Genomic DNA, 23,641 nt, shown 5'->3' with positions numbered 1-23,641 from the left:
AGGTCACTGGTTCACATTTTGCTTAGACGAAATGCTGGACACATTTCAGGATTGTGTGTGGGCCATGCTAGACTCCTAGCAGGCAATCCTTAAGACAGTAAGTAAAACCATGTATGCTTTGCAGATCTCAAAGCCTTCATTTAATGGTAGAGAAAGAAATGGGCGAGAAAGGTTCATGATCCATAATTACAGCAAGTGAGAAAAAAATGTAACTAAGGTTCTTGAGGATCATTCATCATCACCATAGAATCACAGAGTTGGAAGAGTACATAAAGGCCATCTAGTCCAAATCCCTGCTCAATGCAGGATCCATCATTCCTGACAAATGCTCAGGACAAATGCTCATCCAATTACCAGCAAGGAAGAGCTCACAACCTACCTTGGCAAATAACAATTTTTACTGAAAAAAAAATCCTAATATCCAGCTGGTAACTTTCCACTACTAAGTTAAACTCATTATGGCAAGTCCTATTCTTTGCTACCAATAGGAACAGCTCCCTGATGTCTTCTAAGTGACAGTCTTTCAAATACTTACAGAGAACAATTATATCTTCCCTTAGCCTCCTCCAGGCTGACTATTCCCAAGTCCCTCAGCCTTTCCTTACAGGGATTGTTCTCCAGGCCCCTGGTTATCCTCATCACTCTCTTCTGAACATGCTTTCTTCTATGTCCGCATTCTTTCTGAAGTCAGGCCTTCAGAACTGCACACAGTACTTCAGGTGCAGCCAGATCAATGTAGTGTACAGTGGGACTATCGAATCCTGTGATTTGGATGTTATGCCTCTGTAGGTATACTCCAAGACCACATTAATCTTTTTTTGCTGCTGCAACATGCTGACTGTTCATAATTAGCTTACAGTCTATCCATTCCCCAAGATCTTGTTCACACACACTGCTGCCCAGAAGTGTATCCCTCATCTAGTATGTGTTCTCATTTTTGCTGCTTGGACGTAGAATTCTGCATTTATTCTTGTTGAACTGCACCTTTTTCAAATGCACCTTTTTTCAAATCCACTCACTTCCCAGTCTGTCTATTCTATCTCTATCTTCCGAAACATTCACTACTTTTCCCAATTTGATGTCAATGTTAGAGCCTTCTTTTAACGTTTTAATGTTTTAATGTTAGGAAAATATACGTCACCTTTGGACAAAGCATCATTAAGAGAAATGGGACAGGAAATTCGGTATAACATTATTATAAATTGTAAAGTAACCTGCTGTGGTGTTAATGCTCTGATGCTTGGTTATCCCAGATGTCTCCCTCCTCTTCTTCTTTGTAGACAGGTAAAGTTGGATCTCTTGAAGGAACTGGGGATCGCACTCTAGGCAAAGGTTGGACAGGTGATCAATGTACAGTATGAGATTTTCCCGTGGCAATGTGCCTCCAACAGTGACTGGATCATCTAGTCAAAAGAAATAAAGCAACCATGTAATATTTTACCTGAAAATAAACCCTGAGACATGTAATATTTTACCTGAAAATAGACCCTGAGACTAGTGAAAAAAAACTGTTATAACAATTTATTTGACAGGGTTTTCTTTCATTCTTACTAAAGTTCTCTCTGAGCATTATTTCTTAAAACTTCATTGCATTTGAGATTCAGCTCTTCAAAATCGCTTTAAAAAGTAAGATGTATCTGTTTTGGGTAGTTATGATCTTTTTCTGCTTGCATCACTTAGACTTGTTGTTATGTTCTACAACATTAAATGTGCAAAAGAATCTGATACAAACCCCACTGAAATTCATGGAACTATTTCCATTAACTTGCACAAGCAATGGACCTTGTCATCACAAAAGGTATGCTTTGTTCAGAAGGAAACAAAAGTCACAGTGAAATGCTAATAACTTGTTTAAAAACATTCAGACCATAACTCAAAATTTAACAACAATTTCCCCTGGATACTCAAAAAGACCAAAGTAAATGAGATCTCTGTAGCCTTCAGTGCATAAAATAGTCACCTGATATTCCAGATATGTTCCAAATTAAAACAAGACTATACTGCACAACTTTTACACAAAATGGAAAAAAACTACACAGAAAAACAAACACTTTACTACACAAGCACATATTTCATAAAAGAGCAAAGAACGTCCTCTTAACCTGTGACAACAACTTTGTTTATTTAGTTTTCTTCTTAGTAAGAAAGCAATTAGGTTTTTTTCCTCCAATAAAAATATCCTTATGCATTTATAAACACTACTGGTAATTATGTAATTACCTTACCTAATCATGTTAAATTGCTGTCAGTTAGATTCCCACCACTGATTACCTACATAGTGTGCTAAATCTAAATGAAGTCTTTTCTAAAGTGCACTTAGTGATTTACAAAGGTGTCTCTTATTCTAAAAACCATAACAGCACAATATTATTTGCTATAATCACCCAGTGCCCAAGGTCAAGGATAGATCTCACTGAGCATCTTGTATAAAAATCCAGAGAAATGCAGATTTAAACACATGGCTTATTTTTGCATTCCTTGTCATGACTTCAACATCTAACAGTAACCTTTCACCCCCACACCTTAAAGACTATAATTATGCAATTAAAACTAGTTATGTAATTTAACCTACAGATTTTTATCCTCCAGAATACAGATCAATTATTTTGTTCAGTCATGTTGGAATAATTCATAGTATGAAATAAAACAATGTGGTTTAAAAATAAGGAACAGGAGAGCTGCAAATTAATCAAATTAATACTGCCAAGGGGCCACTTACAAGTAATTTAATGTAAAATAAATCCAGAGATGATGATCTCCCTAGCAAGCCAGGAATGAACCTTTTGCAGTCCATTTATACACTACAATTGAACCAAACGATACCTTATTGGAATATTAGTGCCTGCTAATATTTGACCAACTGAATTAGGACCAGACTACACATAACATAGCAGATCCATGAGTAGATTCCCTGCTGCAAAAAGCAGGTATGGTGTAACACAAAGTGCAATGGAGCCACAACTCCAGGAACTGGGGGAAATTAATTCTTTAATATTGTACAATGTCCTTTATTTTAGAGGCTCTTTCCCCTACTTTAAGCTGCAGTAGAGTACTTTTATTGTAAGAGGTTCCTGACACTTTAAAAAAAATCAGTGCTATGCTTCAGCAGCCAATAATCTGCAATGCCCCATTTTCTCTGTCTTTTCGTCTATTTTTTTCACCAGAAACAAAACGAAGATGACATTTTTCACATATTAAAGTGTCATGATGGATGTGCGTTTTGCAATTAAATATTCAGATTGCTGTACAAAATATAAAACAAAAACACACCCTTAAAAGTTGGACACGGCATCTGACTCAGAATGGCCATTCCCATATTTTTACTTCATTCTCACGTTTTTTTCTCCACTTATTCATGTGAGAACATTTTCCCACGTTTAAATAAATCACAGTGTCTGCTGTCCTATTCTCCCCTGCTTCCATTTTCTTTCTGTTATTCCACCCTCCTCCTCCTCCTCCTCCTCTCCTCCTCCTCCTCCTCCTCATACTTCTCAATTAGCATTTCAAAGACACCAGTTCACCTCAGCTGCATAAGGGACATCTTATTACTTCAGTGGCTCAGCAAAGCAAAAGTAATTGGGGTAACTAGCAAAAATATATAAAAACTGTACAGTTTTTAGGAAACAAAGCTTGGTCTAAGGTGCCAAACTTTAAGCAGCGTGCCAGACAATATGCATTTGGAAACCATCATATTGAATTACACCGCTATATATCTAATTTTGATTGTTTTAAGAGGGAAAAAATGTCTGCATCTGTTAAAGTCATATGACACATCACATGGCATCTCAATCAGAAGGCATTGTAAGTTAATATAAAAGGGAAACATGACCTTCCTTTTACATATAGAAGAAAATCCTATATGGACTAGTAAAAATATTACCTCAAATTACAGAATTTTAATTCTTTCTTTTCTCCCAGCAAAAAAAATGCCAGCTGCTAAATTTCACCAGTATGGATATTTTATGTGCTGACTTCTTACAGATGGGATGGGCTCCTACCTTGCATGGGATTTGTTTCTAAATTTTAAAAGATTATGAGTCCCGTGGCTAATTAGTTTTTTTCTTTCTATGCAACGTTATCATATTTTATTCTAAGCCTTGACTGAATGAACTTTTTCCCCATTATAGGTGTTGAGACGGCTATTAAATATTCCCAGTAGCCTTCATACATTCTTTCTGTGAAGTCATCAGAGAAAGATAAAGGAGCCACAAAATCAAATGACATACTTCCTCTTTTTGAATTTCTACTACTGCAAAATGGAGACTAGAAACTAAAATTAACTTTTCACTCATTTCTCCAGGGCAAATGGGTGATAAAATCCTCCTTGTTATTTGTATAGATCTTCAGCAGTTTGCATATGCACATGACCACACAGCCTCATGGGAGCCATAGTTTTCCACATACCCCTGCATTTAATTACCTGAACCAATCATTGGGAAAAAACTGATTTCACTTACTGCACATGTGTAAAAGCAGCTACAAGGCAGAAGGAAATTAAACGCCACCACCAAAGCCACTGTATAGCCACAAAGGTACTTGGCAGTGTTCAAGTCAGGAGGTGAGATAAGCTGATCTGAAGCTTGATTCACAATGGATCATTGCTGTCAAAAATGGTATGTTCACCTGCCAAACATATTCACCACAAAGTTCTCACAATGTCTAGTTTGGTAATCTATACACGGTTAAGATATTTAAGACTGGGAGCCAACCCAATTCTATAAGCAGCTGTGTAAGCACAGCAACATTAATTTGGGTACTAGTTTTCTCCACCAATACATCATTGAAGCATGCAGGTTTGTGAGCTTCCAAAGGCATCTAGCTGGCTGCTGTTGGAAACAGAATGCCTGATAAACTGGAGTTTAGTTTCCTCTAGCAAGGCAAATCTTAAGTTCCTAAATTTCTCAGATATTGACTTTCAACAACTGACCAACAGAACATTCCAAACTAACCTTAAGAATTTCAGTTCAGAAGCACAAAGGACAGTTTTCATGAATGAACAAAAATGAATGCACAAAAGAAAGTCAAGGCAATGAGATTTAATCACATCACAGAAAATTGCAGAAAAATCACACACTGACAAGCTGTGTATTTAGAGCACCTCCTGATAGCCAAGAACCAGCATGGTATAGTGGTTAAAGACTTGGATCTGGGAAACCAAGGTTCTAATCCCCACTTTGTCATGGAAACCTTGGGCCAGTCACATACATTCTTGGCAATTACTGACATGGAAGACTTCCAAGGAATACCAGGGCTGTGATGCAGAGGCTCTGAACTCTGAACATCTCATGCCTTGAAAACCCTACAAGGTCACCATAAATCAGCTTTGACTTGACGCAAACTCCCCACCCCCCAACTGATAGCCAGTGTTCCCAAGTCCAGTACAAAGGCTTCATCAAAATGATCTCACATCATCTCCTAGTATATATCATTCACAGCTCTAGATACATTAAGTTCTTTCTAGCCTCTAGCTGCCATTTGAGACAACAGAACCCATAACTTCAGGATCCCTTCCTTCATGGGCATTTTTTTTAAAAAAAAATTAGGAGAGATGTGGGAGAGCTCTCACATGTTTAAAACCTGGGCCCTTTCCACACATGCGCGGAAATGAGCCTCCACTAGGGTTGGTCAATACTAAAAAAATTCGGTAAAATTCGGATTTGGGTATTTTGGGGCATAAAATGATTTGTATGCCCGAATCCGAATCATAGCCAATTCGGATATGCCCGAAAATTCGGGTAAATCCGAAAAATTCGGGTCCGTTCTATTATTTTTTTGAATTTTTGCTGTTTTTACACGTTTTGGCCTGCAGGGGGTGCAATTTTAAAGCTAGCAGCACTAAACTTTCAGGATATCATCTGGAGACTGTCCTGATGATTCTCCCCAAGATTGGTGCAGTTTGGTTCAGGGGGGGCAAAGTTATTGACCCTCAAAAGGGGTGCCCCATCCCCCATTGTTTCCAATGGAAGCTAACAGGAAATGGGGGCTACACTTTTGAAGGTCCATAACTTTGGACCCCCTGAACCAAACTTCACCAAACTTGGGGAGTATCATAGGGACAGTACTTGTATGATACCCTGAAATTCTGGTGACAGTGGCTCTAAAAATGCACCCCTCATAGTCACCCAAAAAATTTCCCCAGATTCTGTGCTCTGTAGTGGCTGGCTGGCTCCATTGCAGCCAATGGGAAATTTCTGTGGGAGGGCTGTGGAGTGCACATTTCTCATGGTAAACCCACAAAACTTTCAGGGTGTCTTCAGGAGAGTCTCTTCATGACACCATCCAGGTTTGGTGAACGTTGCTTCAAGGGGTTCAATGTTATGGGTAGGGTCCATCTCCCACTGCCCCATAAGCAAAGTTCCTCAAACCTGGATGGTGTCATCCAAAGACTCTCCTGAAGATACCCTGAACATTTTGTGACTGTACCTTGATAAATGTGCACCCACAGCCCTCCACCAGAAATTCCCCATTGACAGCAATGCAGAAGTCACTGCAGAAAAAAGAATCTTGGGCAAATTTTTGGGAGTGCCTGCAGGGGCGCATTTTTAGACATATCAGCACCAAAATATCAGGGTATCATCAGGAGACTGTCCTGATGACACCCCCAAGCTTGGTGCAGTTTGGTTTGGGGGGCAAAGTTATGGACCCTCAAAATGGTAGCCACCATCTCCTTAGCTCTCATTGGAAACAATGGGGGATAGAGGCCCCCCTTTGAGGGTCCATAACTTTGCCCCCCTGAACCAAACTGCACCAAACTTGGGGGGTGTCATCAGGACAGTCTCCTGATGATACCCTGAAATTTTGTGCCACTAACTTTAAAAAATCCGGTTTTCATGTTTCACCGCTCCTGCACATGAAGCCTGCTGGAGTGAGTGAGGGGTGAAACACGCAAACCAGCATTTTTAAAGCTAGTGACACCAAACTTTCAGGGTATCTTCAGGAGACTGTCCTGATGATACCCCCAAAGTTTGGTGCAGTTTGGTTCAGGGGAGCCAAAGTTATGGACTCTCAAAGGTGTAGCCCCCATCCCCTATCAGCTACCACTGGAAACAATGGGGGATAGTTGCACCCCTTTTGAGGGTCCATACCTGAACCAAACTGCACCAAACTTGGTGGGCAACATCGGGACAGTCACCTGATGATACCCTGATAATTTGGTGCTGATACATCTCAAAATGCGTCCCCTGCAGGCACCCCCAGAAATTTGCCCAAGATTCTTTGTTCTGCAGTGACTTAGCTGTATTACTGTCAATGGGGAATTTTTGGTAGAGGGCTGTGAGGTGCACCTTTCTGAAGGTATGGTCACAAAACTTTCAGGGTATCTTCAGGAGAGTCTCTAGATGACACCATCCAGGTTTGGGGAATTTTGCTTCAGGGGGTTTAATTCTATGGGACCCAAAAAGGGTAGGGTCCATCTCCCACTGCCCCCTGAAGTAAAGTTCCTCAAACCTGGATGGTGTCATCCAGAGACTCTCCTGAAGATACCCTGAAAGTTTTGTGGGTTTACCATGAAAAATGTGCACTCCACAGCCCTCTATCAGAAATTCCCTATTGACAGCAATGCAGCTAAGTCACTGCAGAACAAAGAATCTTGTGCAAATTTCTGGGGGTGCCTGCAGGGGGTGCATTTGTAGATGTATCGGTACCAATATTTCAGTGTATCATCAGGAGACTGTCCTTATGATACCCTCCAAGTTTGGTGCAGTTTGGTTCAGGGGGGCCAAAGTTATGGACCCTCAAAGGGTAGCCCTCATCTCCTTAGTTCCCATTGGAAAGAATGGGAGATAGGGACACCCCTTTTGGGGGTTTATAACTTTGGCCCCCCTAAACCAAACCTCACCAAACTTGGGGGGTATCATAAGGACAGTCTCCTGATGATACCCTGAAATTTTGGTGCTGATATGTTTAAAAATGCGCCCCCTGCAGGCCGAAACGTGAAAAAAACCCCAAAAATAAAAACGCAATTCGGCTGGTGATCCGAATCCCATGGATTCGGATCTGTTAGGATTCGGACAGTTCAGATTCGGCCCCTCCTCGTCCGAATCCGTCCGAATCAGTGCAGATTCGGTAAAAATTCGGATTTGGACTGGCCGAATCTCCAACCCTAGCCTCCACCGGCATAATTTATGCTGGTGGAGGCTCTGAGACTGTTCGCACACTAGCGTGAGAGTGGCCCCCACTTACCCCCCAGCCGGAGAGGCAGCTCCGCACTGAGCCACCTCTCGTCAGCCCCCTTCACTGACCATCATGTCCAGTGTCACTCTGGAGGGCTGCAGAAACCTGCCCATGCTGCCCTCCGACCTCCAGGGGTCGGAGGGCAGCGTGGGCGGGTCTCTGCAGCCCTTCAGAGTGACACTGGACATGATGGTCAGCGGAGGCGACAGGGAAAGCGGCATCTTCCCAGTGGTGTGGTTCACACTGCGCCGATGGGAAGACAGAGCTTTGCCAAACCCTCCCCCGTTGTGCAAGGTTAAAAGCGGTGGCTTCACGCCACTCCCAGGCGGCCAGGACAGCGCCCAGGGATGGCGTTTTTGCCATCCCTAGTCCACTGTATATCACCCGTGCAAGGGCCCAAGATAGAGACAGCAACTCTGATATCACACTTCTAGCGCTATGATCTTTGTGCTGCTAACATTCTGATTCTTATTCTTTCTAAATTCTTTAAGATAATTCCTTATTCAATCTATTTACATAAATAACTTTCCAAATGCGAACCCTTAGAAGTCACCCAAAGAATTCCCAAAATTTCCAAATCAGGTCCTTTATAAACTGAAAGTTAGGAGAGATGTGGGAGAGCTCTCACATGTTTAAAACCTGGGCTACCTCTGACCTGTAACTGTCTGATCTACATGTCCAATGTGTTTGTCAAGCTTAGATATTTTTAAAACGCCAAGTAATGAAGGTATTTAATGCAAAATGATCAGCACAGGAGAGATGTTCATCTGCTGCTATGTTTGAAAATACCAAACCTGGTCATCGGTAGCCATATGTAAAATAAAGTAAATTTGTAAACTAAACCGTAAAACTCTAATGCCATTAGGCAACCTTTCTGCAGGGTTGCAAACAGCACAGACCTATTTCTGACATAATAAATTCATTAGTTCAGAGGCTGATTATGGAATCTCTAAGCAGAAAGATCTTATTTAACCAAACTGCACAGTGGAATGTGAAAACATAAGGAAGCAAGGATGGCTACACACTACCTAAAGGTCCTTGAAAAACAGTCCTTGTTACATAGCTACCTGACTACCTTTGAGATCTGTCTCTGTTTTCGTTGCCTTTATGACAAAGAAGGTTATTTTGAATAATAAAATGGTGGTCAGAAATATTTGGCACTTGAGAGGCTTTTTGAAACACAACTTAAAAATAGCACTTTGTCTCTTTTTATGGAATTAAAAAAGTCAGGTTAGCAAATATTCAATACCAGGAAATGTAGATGTAACAGAATAACATAAATGAAAAGATTGACAGCCCATTCCAGAGGGCTCAGGTGGCTGGGAATGGTACCACTGCTGCATCATATCCTGAGGGCTTCCAGGGGGTTTGACAAAGCACTGAAGATCTTGAAAACCCCAGCAACCTCAAAAGTCTCCATATCCCCTAATGGACTTACACCACCCTTTTGGGTTGGCCATACTGAGCTGTGTGGTACCATTACCCGCTTTGCCTCTTCTGCCGGTGAACTTGTCACTTGCACCAGCGAAGTGGGCAGTGAGAGCCTGAACCAATTCTCCAGTACTTCCCCCCACCCCTGCGAATTGGGTTGCCTGATGGTTACCGGTAAGTTCAGTGATATGTTGTCATTCCAAATGTATCAAGGTAATTCTCATACAAGTGTGACCTTTACTTACTGAGAGGGCTTCCTCTCGGCAGTATCTGGTTTGTTGCTTTCTTTTACACAGTAGTTCTTTTCTTGTGGGAGTTAGGGACATTAATGTACTTGCCCAATTTCTCTCAAAGTGGCCTGGGATCATTCATTTCACAAGAGCTATCTTCTATTAAACTCTTAAAGCTATTTATATAACTGTCCTGATCCAAAATTTGTTCCTTTTGACTCCTGAGGAAAACATCTCCACCAGACAGCATACAGCTTGCACAGCTGTTTCCAAGTTCTATTCATACACTTCTCTCAGTCAACTGTCAGTTCTTAATTGTCAAAGTTCTAACTGCCATTTCCAGAATTCTCTTCAAACTCCCTGTCAATCACAGAGGTTCCATGACTGGGGCAAATGTTTAGAACGCAGCTATCTGTCACAGCCCTCTTACTTCTGAAATATAATCAAAGTTTATCACAATGCTCAGGATTTTGGAGTTCAGCAGATCAAGGCTGGTGAAAAGGAAAACTGAAATGCAGTGCTGGGTAATCAAATGAGTAAATCACAGTTTTATATTAACTACTGCAAAAGGATGACTTCAGTATGCGCTAAAAACATTTTGAAATTGGGGTGCTGTGTGGTTTCCGGGCTGTATGGCCGTGTTCTAGCAGCATTCTCTCCTGACGTTTTGCCTGCATCTGTGGCTGGCATCTTCAGAGGATCTTTTGAAATTGTTATGGTTAATGAAAAGTAGATACTTTTCTAATATTTGCATTCTGGATTTTTCTCAGACAGGCCAAAGGGAGGAAAATTGGGGAGAGTCTCACTAAATGGGAGCTTTTCTTACTCTTTGCCTTTCAAATGTATTATTTATAATTTCACCAAATTCATAGTTTTTCCTTTCCTATGTAGTATTGTACTATAATCTTTGGATGCTGTATGATTCTCTGCTGAAAACATGAACACAAAGTTATACTCATTTTTATTAGACTTTTTTCCTTACTATGAATTGATACAAATTATTTTTGTTTGGTCTGCTCTGTGCTGACAGCAATTAATTCTAAGGCCTAAAACATAAAGGGATACAGCCGACACATGTTTTAAATCTGTAAGCAAGTTATCCAATTATTTTAGATAAACTTTATGATTGCAACCATTCTACCTACTCTGATATAATGAATTATTTTCTTCTAAAAGGCTTAAATGCCCTATTTGGTGGAAATATTGGCTGGTGTATTCCTTACCAATCATGAAATTACTTAATGACTATACATTATTTGTTTAGACTTTAGTAAGAAGATACTAGGAGCATGATTGGGCAGAATCTTTCATGCATTAAGTGTACATTATAAATTGAGCCTCTGAGTGTTGGTGAGGTAACTAATTTGATTGATTGGTCATAGTGAAATAAAATAACATAAAATATCAGATTTTCAAACATCTGCTGTAATTGTAAAGATTAACTGCCTGAGATGATGCTGAGTGAGTTCAGTGGCTCACAATATTAGGATTCAGTGCTATAACTAGTAGAGATGCTGCCAATTGGTGTGCTTACATACCTTCTTTCCTCCTGCTCTTCGTGTTCTGCCAATTTACCAGTACTAAGGAAGAGGCTATATCTTTTCTGACTCACTGAAACTCCAGACACTGGCTGGCACAGATAAGCACTAATAAAGTATCAGGGATGATGGACAAGGTTTGACCTACTGTAACAAAGTGAAAATATTCATAAGACTGATTCCATTTGGAACAAATGGCAGCCCTTCTTTAATGTGGAAGAAAATAATGTAGTAGTACACTATAAGGTACTAGTGCAAGGCAATGATTCTAGAATGGTGGTAAGTACCATCAAGTCCCAGATAACTTATCGTGATCCCATAGGGTTTAAAAGACCAGAGTCAAACAGAAGTGGTTTGTCATTGCTAGAATACTAGAATTCAGTACCATATAATGATGGTGATGGGCAGAGGACAAATCACTCAATTACTTCTTCACGCAAGGCATAATTAACTTATGCATCTCATTGTCACAGATACAGTGATGGTCTATAGCTTAGAAGGCTTTAAGGGGAGTTTAGACAAATTCATGAAGAATAGGTCCATTAATCGTCATTAGCTAAGAAATCCATGTGCAGAGATAGTGTACTTTTGAAAGAAAACAGCTGAGGGGTAGTAATAAACAGGCAAAGTCTTGGAGCTTCTGTCTGGCCACTAAATTTGAGAAACCAAATTTCAGTGTATATGGACTACTAGTCCGATCCAGAATGCTTTTCATGTTCCTGTAACACCACAGAAGTGAAAGTGGTCTCCTGGTGATTACAGTATTTTAACATATCAGAAACAGACAGGTTTTAGTCCCTTAACTGTGTACAAGATTACAGCCCATTTACTTCATCCCATAAAATTCAGCAGGCGCTATTAATCACTGAGGCAGTCCTTTATTTGCATAACTCCCCTCTTTTACCTGCCCAGAGCCACCCAGACTTCAGTTTCTTAATGTGATACTGGAGTGTAACAGAACCTTGGGAACTGCATTTTATATGTGCTATTTACATCATCAGTTTTCATTGCAAGTTTTACTGCAAGCCATGTCAAAGTTACATGAAATAGAATATAAATCTGTTAATTAAATAAGTAATAAACTTTGGCTGATTGCACCCTATATAACATTTGGCTTAGTGCCTGTATTTATCTTTTTGGCAAGTTATACTTCACATGTCATGGTTGCCTATAGACACAGCCAAATTGTTAGACATTTACCATAGTTATCTTCCTTTGTCTTCTTAACAATAACCTTGATATACATCCTGGTCATCAATATCATATATCTGACAGGAGGATGGAAATTCATGTCTCTCAGTCTTATTTCTTTTGTGTGCAATTCTCTTGAGTTTTATAGGATGTTCTTAATAAGAAGCACATTATTTTGCAGAGGAAGTCCTTGGGCAGACTTTCCAAAGCAGTATCGCAAATTAGTTTCAGAACATGGAAGGTCAACTTGGAAATAAAAATTGAAAAATAAGTTTGCATATATGTAGCCAAGAATGAGCTGTGTGTTGCTGCTTAACCCATATTCCAGAACCTATAATGGGATTCAAAGAGTTACCAATCTTTATGCTAACTCTTCTGACTCAATCAGAAGACCCCAATTTGTGTGTCCAGCAGAACATTATTCTACTAACATAATTGAGATAAAAACCAAAATAGATTTATTCGAATGCAAAAATGGAATAACATCATGAAAACACAACCAGTGCTATCCGACAAGTTTACGAGACCATGTTTTAAAGTCTACAGATGATAATAAGAATGAGCTCTGTTGGACCATAATAAGAGCTCTGTTGGACCATAACAGTGGTCAATCTAGTCCACCATCCTGTCTCACTCTGTCTCATCCTGTTTTACACTGGCAGACTAATAATAGGATATAGAGGCTGAAGCCTTCCCGTGATACTGGGATTCAAAGGTTTTCTGTCTCTATGTATGGAGGATCCCCTCAGTCCCCATGGCTAGTAGCCACTGATACAGCTATCCTCCATGAATGTGTCATACTCTTTTAAAGATGTCTATCTGCCCATCCTTGACAACACTGCATGGGAAAGGGATCTGGGAGTCTTAGTAGACCACAAACTGAACTTGAGTCAGCAGTGTGATGCGGCTGCCAAAAAAGCCAATGCGATTCTGGGCTGTATCAATAGGAGTATACTGTCTAGATGGAGGGATGTAATTGTACCTCTATTCTACATCGATCTCACCTGGTATATTGTGTACAGTTCTGGGCACTGCAATTCAAGAAGGATATTGGCAAACTGGGACAGGTTCAGAGGAGTGCAACCAAAATGGTAAAAGGTCTGGAATCCATGCCCTATGAGGAGAGACTTAAGGAGCTGGGTATGTTTAGTTTGGTGAAGAAAAGATTAAGAGGTGATATGACAGCCATCTTTGGATATTTGAAGGGATGTCATGTTGGTGAGGGAGCAAGCTTGTTTTCTGCTGCTCCAGAGACTAGGACCAGGAATAATGGGTTCAAAGTGAAAGAAAAGGGATTCCACCTAAACATCAGGAAAAACTTCCTGACTGTAAGGGCTTTTCTACAGTGGAATGCACTACTTCGAAGTGTGGTGGAGTCTTCTTCTTTGGAGGTTTTTAAACAGAGGCTGGATGGCCATCTGTCAGGGGTGCTTTGATTATGTGTTCCTGAATTGCAGGGGGTTGGACTTGATGGTCCTTGGGGTCTCTTCCAACTCTATGATTCTATGATCCTCTGGCAATGAATTCCACATTTTAATCACTCATTATGTAAAGTATTTTCTTTTTTCTATTCTGAATCTGTTGGCCATCAGCTTCATTCTCCACCATCCGACAGAAACCCCAAGAGCCCTACGCCGATTTTGTGAACAGGCTCCAGGAGGCGCTTAAGAGGCAGGTAGATAGCAAGGAGGCCCAAAACGAGCTCCTCATGCGCCTCGCCAAAGAAAACGCCTCCACTGAGTGCCGTAGGGCAATCATGGGCCTAGGCAAAGATCCTGAACTGGCCGACATGCTTAAGGCTTGCCAGGACATCGGATCCTCCGCCCACCAAGCTAGCCTCCTTGCCGCAGCACTCTCCACCGTCAGGGGACAGCCCCCAGGTGATTGCTTTAATTGCGGCAGGTCAGGACACTTCCGAAGGGAGTGTAGGCAGCCCGGCGGGGGGGCCTACAACCCCGATGGAGGTCCCTCCCCCCAAGAAGGCCCGAAGGCCCCCGAGGCTGCCCAAAACCCGATGCCCCTGTGCCCAGAAAGGCTTCCACTGGAGAAGCTTGACTGCCCGTCGCGAGCTTCGCACCCGGGCATCTCCCCAGCCAGGACCAAGGGGAAGAGTACTGAGAGCAGGCCCAAACACTTAAAGACCCGCACTTTTAAACCACCCCCCTCTGGAAGTGGCATCTCGCATCATGTGCACCCAGCCAATCTCCTTTAAGTTCCCCCCATGAGGGTCCTCGTCGCCCCAACCCAATATGGCGACCCCATCCCTACCGGGACCATTGGGCTGGTGCTGCCAAAGGTCTCCCCGCCGCTGAGCGAGGGATTGTTCATCATCCCGAGGTCATTGACTCCGCGCACCAGGAGACTCATCCATCTCCAGAAGTCCTGCGGACAAACATCCCGCAGGAGCTGCTTCCAGCCCGGGACCAGCTGCGCGCACCTGATCCCCTATCCTGCCCCATGCGCTGCCCTGCTGCCGACAGGCCAATAAAGGCCACGAGCGCCCGGCAGCCATCAGGGCGAGCCAATACTACTATCGCCCAGCGGTGGAAACACCCATCGGAAGCTCCTGCGCTACATATCTGGAAGACTTCCACCGTGGAGGGGTGTCTGTTCAAAGGGCCTGGTGGACACCAGCAAGCTGATGTGACCATCAAGTAAGAGCAGCCGAAATTGTGGCCTGACCGAGTGGCCAACCGAGACCTGTCCGCACATCACAGGTGGGGGGTGCCAGGGGAAGACAAACCATGCTTGAGACGGAGCGTCCACCCGGCTCACGGTCCACAGCCCAGGGCTTTCGAGCGGCAGCTCACAGTCCGCCCCATGCGATTCTGGACATCCATGTCAATCTCTGGGGAAGGGACCTCATGAGTTGCAGGTCAAAACGACCCTAGTCTGGGATGGATAAACCCATCACACAGATCATAGGTCCTAATTGTGCCTCCGAACTCATTCTCGAACTTCCGCAGGGAAACTACCCCCCTTTTTCTTCTCTCTTTTCTTTTCCCTCTATCTTTCAACCAGCAGAGGCGGGAGGGCCAATTGGCTGACTGGCCCTCCCTGGATTAAAATCTGGGCCCTGGGTCCCTGGTACCCTCACAGCACTGCCAGGACAGGCCCCAGTTTAAAAGGGAGGCTGCCGCCACTGGCGTGCCCCTGACACAAACCCTGTTTGGCTTGTGGCTACCATCGCCAGGGCGCTTGGCCGAAGCCGCCCCTTAAAGCGAATGGTTTCTGGCGGCCAGTGGGCAGGCTCTCTAGTCAAAAGGGATGCTGCCGCATCTCCAGGGAATCTCACACACAAACCTGTGTGGGTTGTGGTTGCAAAGCGCCTGGCAACTTTATCAATACCACGCCCAAGGCCAGCGGCTATGGCGGCAGCCGCCCCTTAAGGAGCGGTTTCAAGGGCGTGCAATTCCCCAAGATAATTCGGACATTACAAATTCGGCACCATTCCAGCTCTCTCTAGCCGTTAATCCACCAAAGGTCACGCGGTAAGTACATTTTCCCCGCGAAAGAAAGAACCCTCCCCTTTGTGTGTGAAATTCTTACCCCCTAATCGCCTGGAATTACTTTGTCTCCGGATGCATCCATCACCCAAAAAAAAAGCGCATCCAAGCCCTCTTTTGCAGTGTTTGCCAAATTAAGCATACATACCCACAATTCCCCCCCAGGGTCCGCTTTTGCCCCTCCTCCCTCGAGAGGCTCGGACCCTTTTCGCTTTGACGCTTACCCTGATGACGCCTCTGAAGCCAGCGCCTCCATCAGGGATCGCCACCCTCTGCCCTTCCTGGGTCAAACAATTTAAAGAAAGAGGAGTGGGCGTGGGCAGCCCCCAATAGACTGCATTAAAAGCAACCGGTTCCGACGTCCGGTTCCGGCAGGCGTGAGGGAAGCACGCTTTTACCCTTTCTCCTCGGGCCAAGTCTTCTTTTATCAAATATTTATTAACTTTTACCAAATATTTATTTAACTTTTACCAAATATTTATTAACTTTTATCATATTTTTAACCTTCTGTCAGTCCTTTGTATAATAATTCCATCAAGCTTTGAATAAGTTGCTCTTAAATGCTTTGAATTCCTCCCAAGTTGGAATGAGCTTGCATTCCCTCGACAATCTGCTGAGCAGTTTTTAGCGTTAGTAGAATTACTCCAGCTGTAGTTAAAGTACGAGGAGTTTTTGCTTGTTTCATGTGATTTTTACTTCTCCCTGTGTAAATATTATTGGTTCTGTTTGAGAAATATGGGAAACAGGAAACGTCGGCGGTCCTCCCCCAATTTATCTGGGCAGAAAAAACAAAAACAAAGTAAAATAGCTAACTACTTTCAAGATAGATCCACAGTTGAGGAACTGCTAACAGATGTTGACCTGGAAAATAGGTTTGCTATTTTAGAGGAACTTCAACAACATAGCGAAGATGCTGCCTTGAATGAATCATGCACTCCCCGTTCTCCTCGAGCTGGTCACAACGTAATTAAGCAAAACGCCCCATTGACTGATTTTACTTCTTGCCAAGTCATGCTTATTTCCAAAACCTTGGAACTTCTTTTGGACAATTTTAACAATATTGGAACTAAACTAGAGTCACTGAATATTAAAAGCAACCCTTACGCAGGCTGCAAAATATATCAAACACTAAACACAACAAACTTGATTTTGACCTCCCGCCATCGGCTCTCCAAGCCCGGCAGGACCCGGCCCCCTCCTATAACCTGGGGAAGGGGGTGTGTTTCAGTCCCTCTTCCTACAGATCTCCGGTGGATCCCGACTCGCCATGACAGGCCAGCCCATGGAATGGCGCCAGGAGGAAATGCGCACCCCTATCCCGGGAGATGGAATCTAATCTCTCTGGAGGATCCCACCCAGCTGCCTCTAACGTGGAACGCCGCCACCCCCGACGCCTAGACGGGTCCCAAAGACCCGGATGACCTGGGGAACGCTCAAAGCAACCGCCAGCCAAGCTTCGGCAGAGCTGCTCAAGGCGCCAGCAAGGGCCACCCTGAGACAGCCCGGAGAACCTCTTCTGTGCCGCTTCCTCTTTGCAATCAATATCACTGCCAACTCGGGAAGGGCGGCCACTCAATCCTTGTGCCTGCTCTGCTGCCCTCCCTCCTGCCGGTGGCAGTCGGCCACCCCTGACGAGATTTGCACCAGACCAACATCTGGGAGAGCAGTTTGCTGCCGCTGCCAACGCTTAGTCTGGCCCTTCTGCCGCTGGAGCCCGAGTACCTAGAGTCGGAGGGGTACCTAAGCTCCTGCCTGACTCCGCTTGCAAAGCCCCTGGAGACTTCCTAGCGGAGTCTGGCCTGGAGCCCCTTTATGAATAAGCTTCATCCATCAAGTACTCTATGAGCGCTTGGACTGGGGACCCGTCGTCCAAACCTCTCCCGGCCAGCGGCTCCTCTTTGTCACCAAGACTGTCGCTAATCCACAAGTCCAACACCTGTGCCCGCTTGATTCCTCCGGCGCTTGGCCGAGGCTGAGTGGAACCGACCCGGGCTCCATTCACCGGCTCCTCCTCGGGCCAACTGGAACTACTGCACACGCATCGGAGGACCATTCCCCCTGTAATAGGGAACATCTTTGCTCCCTGGCGGTTGGTTTCTGGACTTGCGGGGAGAGAACCTTTCAACTACATCCCTGTTCTTTCGGCTCTCAGCCGGGACTCCTCTCTGTTGCTCTTGTTAGTCAGCCCTCAACACCATCAAGTTCCCTGCCCTTCAGTGGTGGCTCCACCCTAGGAGCCTGGCGCCGCACAAGCCGCGGCTCCACTCAGCCTCCCCCTCGGGACTCCCTCCTTGCCGGAGCGATGCGGTTGCCCTCTGCCCAAGCCGGGAGTTCTGCCTCCCTCGCTGACTTCCCCTGAGGTGGGAGTCCCCGGACTCATCTTCTTACAACGCTTAAAGACCATTGGCCGGCTGGCCTGTGCCCAGCTATGCGTAGAGATCCATCAAGCTCTCTACTCTCCATTGCTCCTGGATGCTCTGCGCCTCCGAAAGCAGCAGGTGAACTTCGCCAAGCTTAATCCTTCAGGGATAATCGTGCTCGCTATTGGATTATTTGTTGTTATTGCATCACCAAGGTTGTGAGAATGTACATATAATAATGTGTTGTTTTAATCTTTCTGAATAATTCCCATTTGAGTTCATATGAAAGTGCGTGAACGGCAAGATGTTTTATCTAATCGGAAGCGTGACGTTTCTAATCCCCACTGGTAGTCAGCCCTCTGGAGCTGGCTACCGGGGGGATGGTTGAGTGCTATTGTACAGCTCTGCATTGGCTTGATTGTGTGCCTCATTGTCGGATCTTGTTTCATTCAATGTATATCTAATATTGCCTGTAACATGTGTAAGAAACCCCTTGGCTTTCCCTTACATCGCAACCAAGTCCTAATGCTGCACAAGCAGCTCGGCCAACTTGGCCAAACGGCGGAGGAGACGAGCGTCCCCCTAAATCGCCCCCTGACATTTCGGCCTCCCTTCTAAATGTAAAAAAGGAGGAGATGTAGGGATGCACTGCTGACCCAGCAGCACCGTAAGTAGAGCGCCGGCACACCGGCGCTCCTGCGGCCTTCTGGTCGCACCGCTCCCCCACCCCTCATCCCCCGATGAGTCACAGGTCATGAACTACCTGGCTCACAACCACCGGGTGTCCCGGACAAAGGGACAATGGCCTTGCCCCCAGGTGAGGATTAGGCCCAGACGCCGATGCTCCTCTCCGCACGTAGCAGCCAGGTGAGATCATGCATCACATGATGATCTCTCAGTCCCCCGCTCTCCCGCTCTCCCGGAATTTCCCCCGTTCCGCCCTTCTACACGCCCCCGCTAGAATCATAATAAAAGGTGCCAGGAACCAGCATACGGGAGAGTCACTTGGAACACGGACACCCACGCTCCCGTTGCTGGCGCTCTCCACCAGATGAAATCACCGCATCTCGTCTCGTTCTTACGCTGACCTCGCGGCACGACTACACATGCCCATTCTCACCCAGCCTAATCATTTAGCCTACTGTCATCCTTGCTGTACAACTGCTCCATTCAGCAGGGAACTGTTTAAACTGACAGTTCAACCACTTACAAATAATATATATATCCATCACAAGTGAATGCTGTTTCCATAATATCCTATCTCTCAGTGCTCATTAGATAGACCTTAGTGATACTAATGGCCATCAATCAGTTTGAATCAGCAGCATCCTTGTAAATGCACAGTATTGCAAAAACATTATACAAATCAGTTTGGCAAGTATTTGTATCTGGCATCAAGTGGATCTCAAGTGACGACTGGCATCTGATTGACATATTTAGCACAGTAAGTTCAACTGTCAAATTCATTCATGGTGAAATTTATTGCATCCCTATGCTACAATCATGATCTGAGCTCAGAAATCCTACTCAATCAACAATACATCAAGATGAGTCCAACAGCATCTTTGACATTCAGTAGGCTGTTCAGATAAACAACAAGAAAAAGCAACAACCATAGAATGAATTCTCACAGAAAATCAGGTTACATTCCTTTAGCAGGTCCAACAATTATAGACCGCCAGAACAGTGTTAAAAGAACGTGTGGCACAGGGTAAGTCATTGCTGCCTAGGAGCAGAAAAGCTGAGGGTTTGCCTCTGCACGGACCGCATGGTCACAGGGGGCAAGGCTGTTGAAGTCTGGCTGGCACCAGATGATGAGGTCAACTGGGGGGGGGGTCCTAGGGCACATAACAATATCTCTGCACTCGTCGGCTCCTCAGGTTAGATTTCTTTAGCAGCTTCAACATTTATGGACTGGGAGAACAAAGTTAAAAGAATAATTCCCTCTTTATTTTGAGCTGATTCAGAAACATATGCTCCCATATTCTGTCATGCAGAGCAAGTGGTGCCAGTGCAGCACCCAATTCCTCCTTCTGATAACTGAATGACGGCCACAAGCATCAGCAGCTTAATTATTAAGTAAGCAGTCTATTATATGGTCCATATTATATGGTCCATATAACACCGCCCAGAGCCCCTAGAGGATGGGGCGGTATAAAAGTTTAATAAATAAATAAATAAAATAAATAAATATATTTCAAAAATCTATAAATAAATAGTTTATTCCCTCAAACTAGGCAAAAAAAAAGTGTCCATCAAGAAAATTCTGCAGGCATGTGTTTCCTGTCATTAGGTAGCTGAACTATTGTGTCTTCCCATTTCCTACCTAATTTCTAGTTTAAAACCCTTCAGTATATGGCATACATAAATTGTCAAATAATTGCAAATACATATTCTGAAATTAAAGCTGATGTGCCTGGATAGTGGATTAATGGTTTTAACTTAGAAAATAAATCTATTCTAGATAGAATATTCAAGCCCCTTCGGTACTGTTTTAACAGGTCCCGGTAGGGGCGGGGAAGACAGTGCAGCCTGCGCGGAGGCTGCGCTGTCGCACGAATGCCTTACCGTCTCTCCGACCTTCCAGCGTGTCGCCCAGGCCAGGGAACACCCCCCCTGCCCTGGGCGACAGCTCTGCAGTCGCAGGGCAGGGTGTGTATGTCCCCTGGCCTGGGCGATGCACCGGAAGGTCGGAGGGATGGTAAGACATTTGGGAAAGGGGGGGAATGGCGCCTTCCAGTCGCACGGCAGCGTTTGGAAGCTGCTGTTTCCAAAAAACCTCTCCCAGGGAGCAAGGTTCAGAAACAGCGGCTTTGCGCCGCTTGGGGGTTGTGAGGCCGCGCGAACCCCTCCCCAGGGATGCTGTTTTTAGCATCCCTGGGATGCTGTATTCTGTCTGTGTGGAAACAGCCTTTGTGCCCAGAATGGTAGAAACCAGGTAATAACTGGCCACACCTACTTTCTGTTTTTTAGGAAGTGGATGGATAATTGCATCTTTAAGTGGGCAAGGGAAGGTGTCCTGATTTATGATATATGGCTTATTGATATGGTCTTTATATGATTTTAGCAGCTAGGATGAGCCTTCACAAATTTCATAGAAAATAAGGGATCTGTTGTAATTAGTGGCAACCATGTCATAAATTATAAACCTCAACAGACATAGTGAGGGTTGATGTGTGTGAGAACAAAATAAACAACAATTTAAGCAACAGCTTCCTTCTGGTGGCTATTACAACTGATATCTAGATCAGCGTATTCTTAATATTTTATCAGCAAAATACGTAGCAAAAGCATCAAAGTATCAAAGCAGGTGCCACTTTCTGGTACACTATAGGATCAAATTTAGGCATCAGCAGCTAAGTTACTTTGAACAACAGGGATGAATGTGAAATTAGCCAATGCTATGATAGTAGAGAAGTAACCTTTCTTTGCCACCATCACAATATTTTACCAATAGTTTCCTGAAGTACCCTTACGTTTATCTCAAAGGACCCCTCTGGAATGTTTAATATGGTTCTCACTATTCAGTGGTTATGCCAATAATTTGGCTACAAAAAAGCTTAGGGGCTAACTGCCTTTTATCTCCATTTGGATGCTAAAATCACACAGGAAAAATGTACTCCATCTAATTTAACAAACTTGTTTGACTACCACTTAACTGTTCTACATCTGAGTATATTTATGAACAGAAAAGATAACATTCATCTGGACCTGGCCCACCCCCTCCCTTGTATGCCACCCCTCCCCTCCCCCTCCCCTTCGCTAGGGTTGGTGGGCCATGTCCAAATGCTGGATCCCCTCCCCTTTCCTCCCCTCCCTTGCATGCAACCCCTCCCTCCCCTCCCCCCTCAATCTTGTACCTCTCTATCCTGAATTGGTTAGAATGATTTCTAATATTGTCCATAGCTACAAAACTCCAGATTGAAAAGACATACTTTGCTAGCACTAAACTGGGAGTGAAGTCACTTCTTATTTGGCACAATTGGTGACAACTAATTAGGTTCACCTTGCATATGCTTGAATTCTAACCACTACAAGTAAAGTTCTGCTTATGAAACTGGGAATTCTTCTCTACCCTTTCTCCTGCAGACTTTGGTGCCCACGAAAATTGATTGAAGCATAATGACATAAGTTGTAGTGTGAGGGGCTGCCAAGAAAGAACAGTATCTGCAAGAATTAGGGGCCATGCTTATGAAAGCAGAAATGCCTTCTACTTCTGCAATTGCTCTATTTATCCCCATAGGCAATGCTTTATCTATCAGATATTCCACCACCACCCCCTGACAAAAAATGCTGGGAATGATTTAGGAGGCATTATGAAAGCACACTAATTTAAATCAAAAAACAAACATAACAGTACTCAGTCACTAGCAATAAACTTCTTCTAAATTAAAATATCTTTAGTTTTTCTAATTGTGTCCTAGAGAGAGTACATTTGGAAATGTCTAGGGGGAAAGTACTGGAAGCATCAAGAGCTCTTAAAAAGAAAAATAGCAAAGGCCATATCACATTACAGCAATATTTAACAGCAGAAGGTCAAACAAAAAGCAAGAAGTCCTGCACAAAAGATTTCATGTGCAGCAGAGCTTATATGTTTAAGTACTTGTGCACTCAAATGCCTACCCCATAATTGCATAATTTCTTCCAGGTTTAGAATTTTTCCATATTGAGGGCACACTGTCTCACACCTGGAGTGATAAAAAGTTAATGTGGATAAAGATATAGTAGGATAAAATTAAAATAAAACTAAGTTGAAGTTCCAGCTATCTAGGCCGTTACAAATCTGAATCACTTGTTTTGATAGGTGATCATATAAAAGTTTTGGGTTACCAGCAAATATTCCATTAAAAACAATCTTCTGAAGAAGTCACCTCAGTTCATCTAAGCTGGTTCAGTTAAACATTTATTTTAAAGAGATATTGGGTGAGATAACTGTAGAGAATCCCCGAAAAAGTGTATGTGTACTCTCTCTCTCTCTCTCTCTCTCTCACACACACACACACACATATACACACACATACACACACACACACACACACACACACACACACACATATATATATATATATTCAATAACAATTCAAATAGCATTCAATATTCAAATAACAATTCAATAGCATTCAGAACATTTGGTTTCAGAGCAAATACTTGGACCATCTAAACACACACACACACACAGAGAGAGGGGAGGGGGAAGACAGAGAGAAGTTGAC

At 43.7% G+C, this 23,641-nt stretch overlaps 1 protein-coding gene across 10 annotated transcripts in view; it reads right to left on the bottom strand.

Moving 5' to 3' along the window:
• Positions 1-23,641, bottom strand: part of ERC2 (ELKS/RAB6-interacting/CAST family member 2) — a 660,221-nt gene that overhangs the window by 101,853 nt on the left and 534,727 nt on the right. For all 10 annotated transcript variants that reach the window (XM_048488070.1, XM_048488069.1, XM_048488071.1 and 7 more), the window contains one exon: positions 1,215-1,403. Coding sequence is in view for 5 of the 10 variants with exons in the window: in XM_048488069.1 (XP_048344026.1) it covers positions 1,323-1,403 (81 nt within the window). In the remaining 5 variants the exon portion in view is untranslated. The remainder of the gene's footprint in view (positions 1-1,214; positions 1,404-23,641) is intronic.

This window comes from Sphaerodactylus townsendi, linkage group LG03 (genome assembly GCF_021028975.2).
Source record: "Sphaerodactylus townsendi isolate TG3544 linkage group LG03, MPM_Stown_v2.3, whole genome shotgun sequence".
Lineage (NCBI taxonomy): Eukaryota > Metazoa > Chordata > Lepidosauria > Squamata > Sphaerodactylidae > Sphaerodactylus > Sphaerodactylus townsendi.
This window is presented reverse-complemented; position numbering and strand designations above follow the sequence as displayed.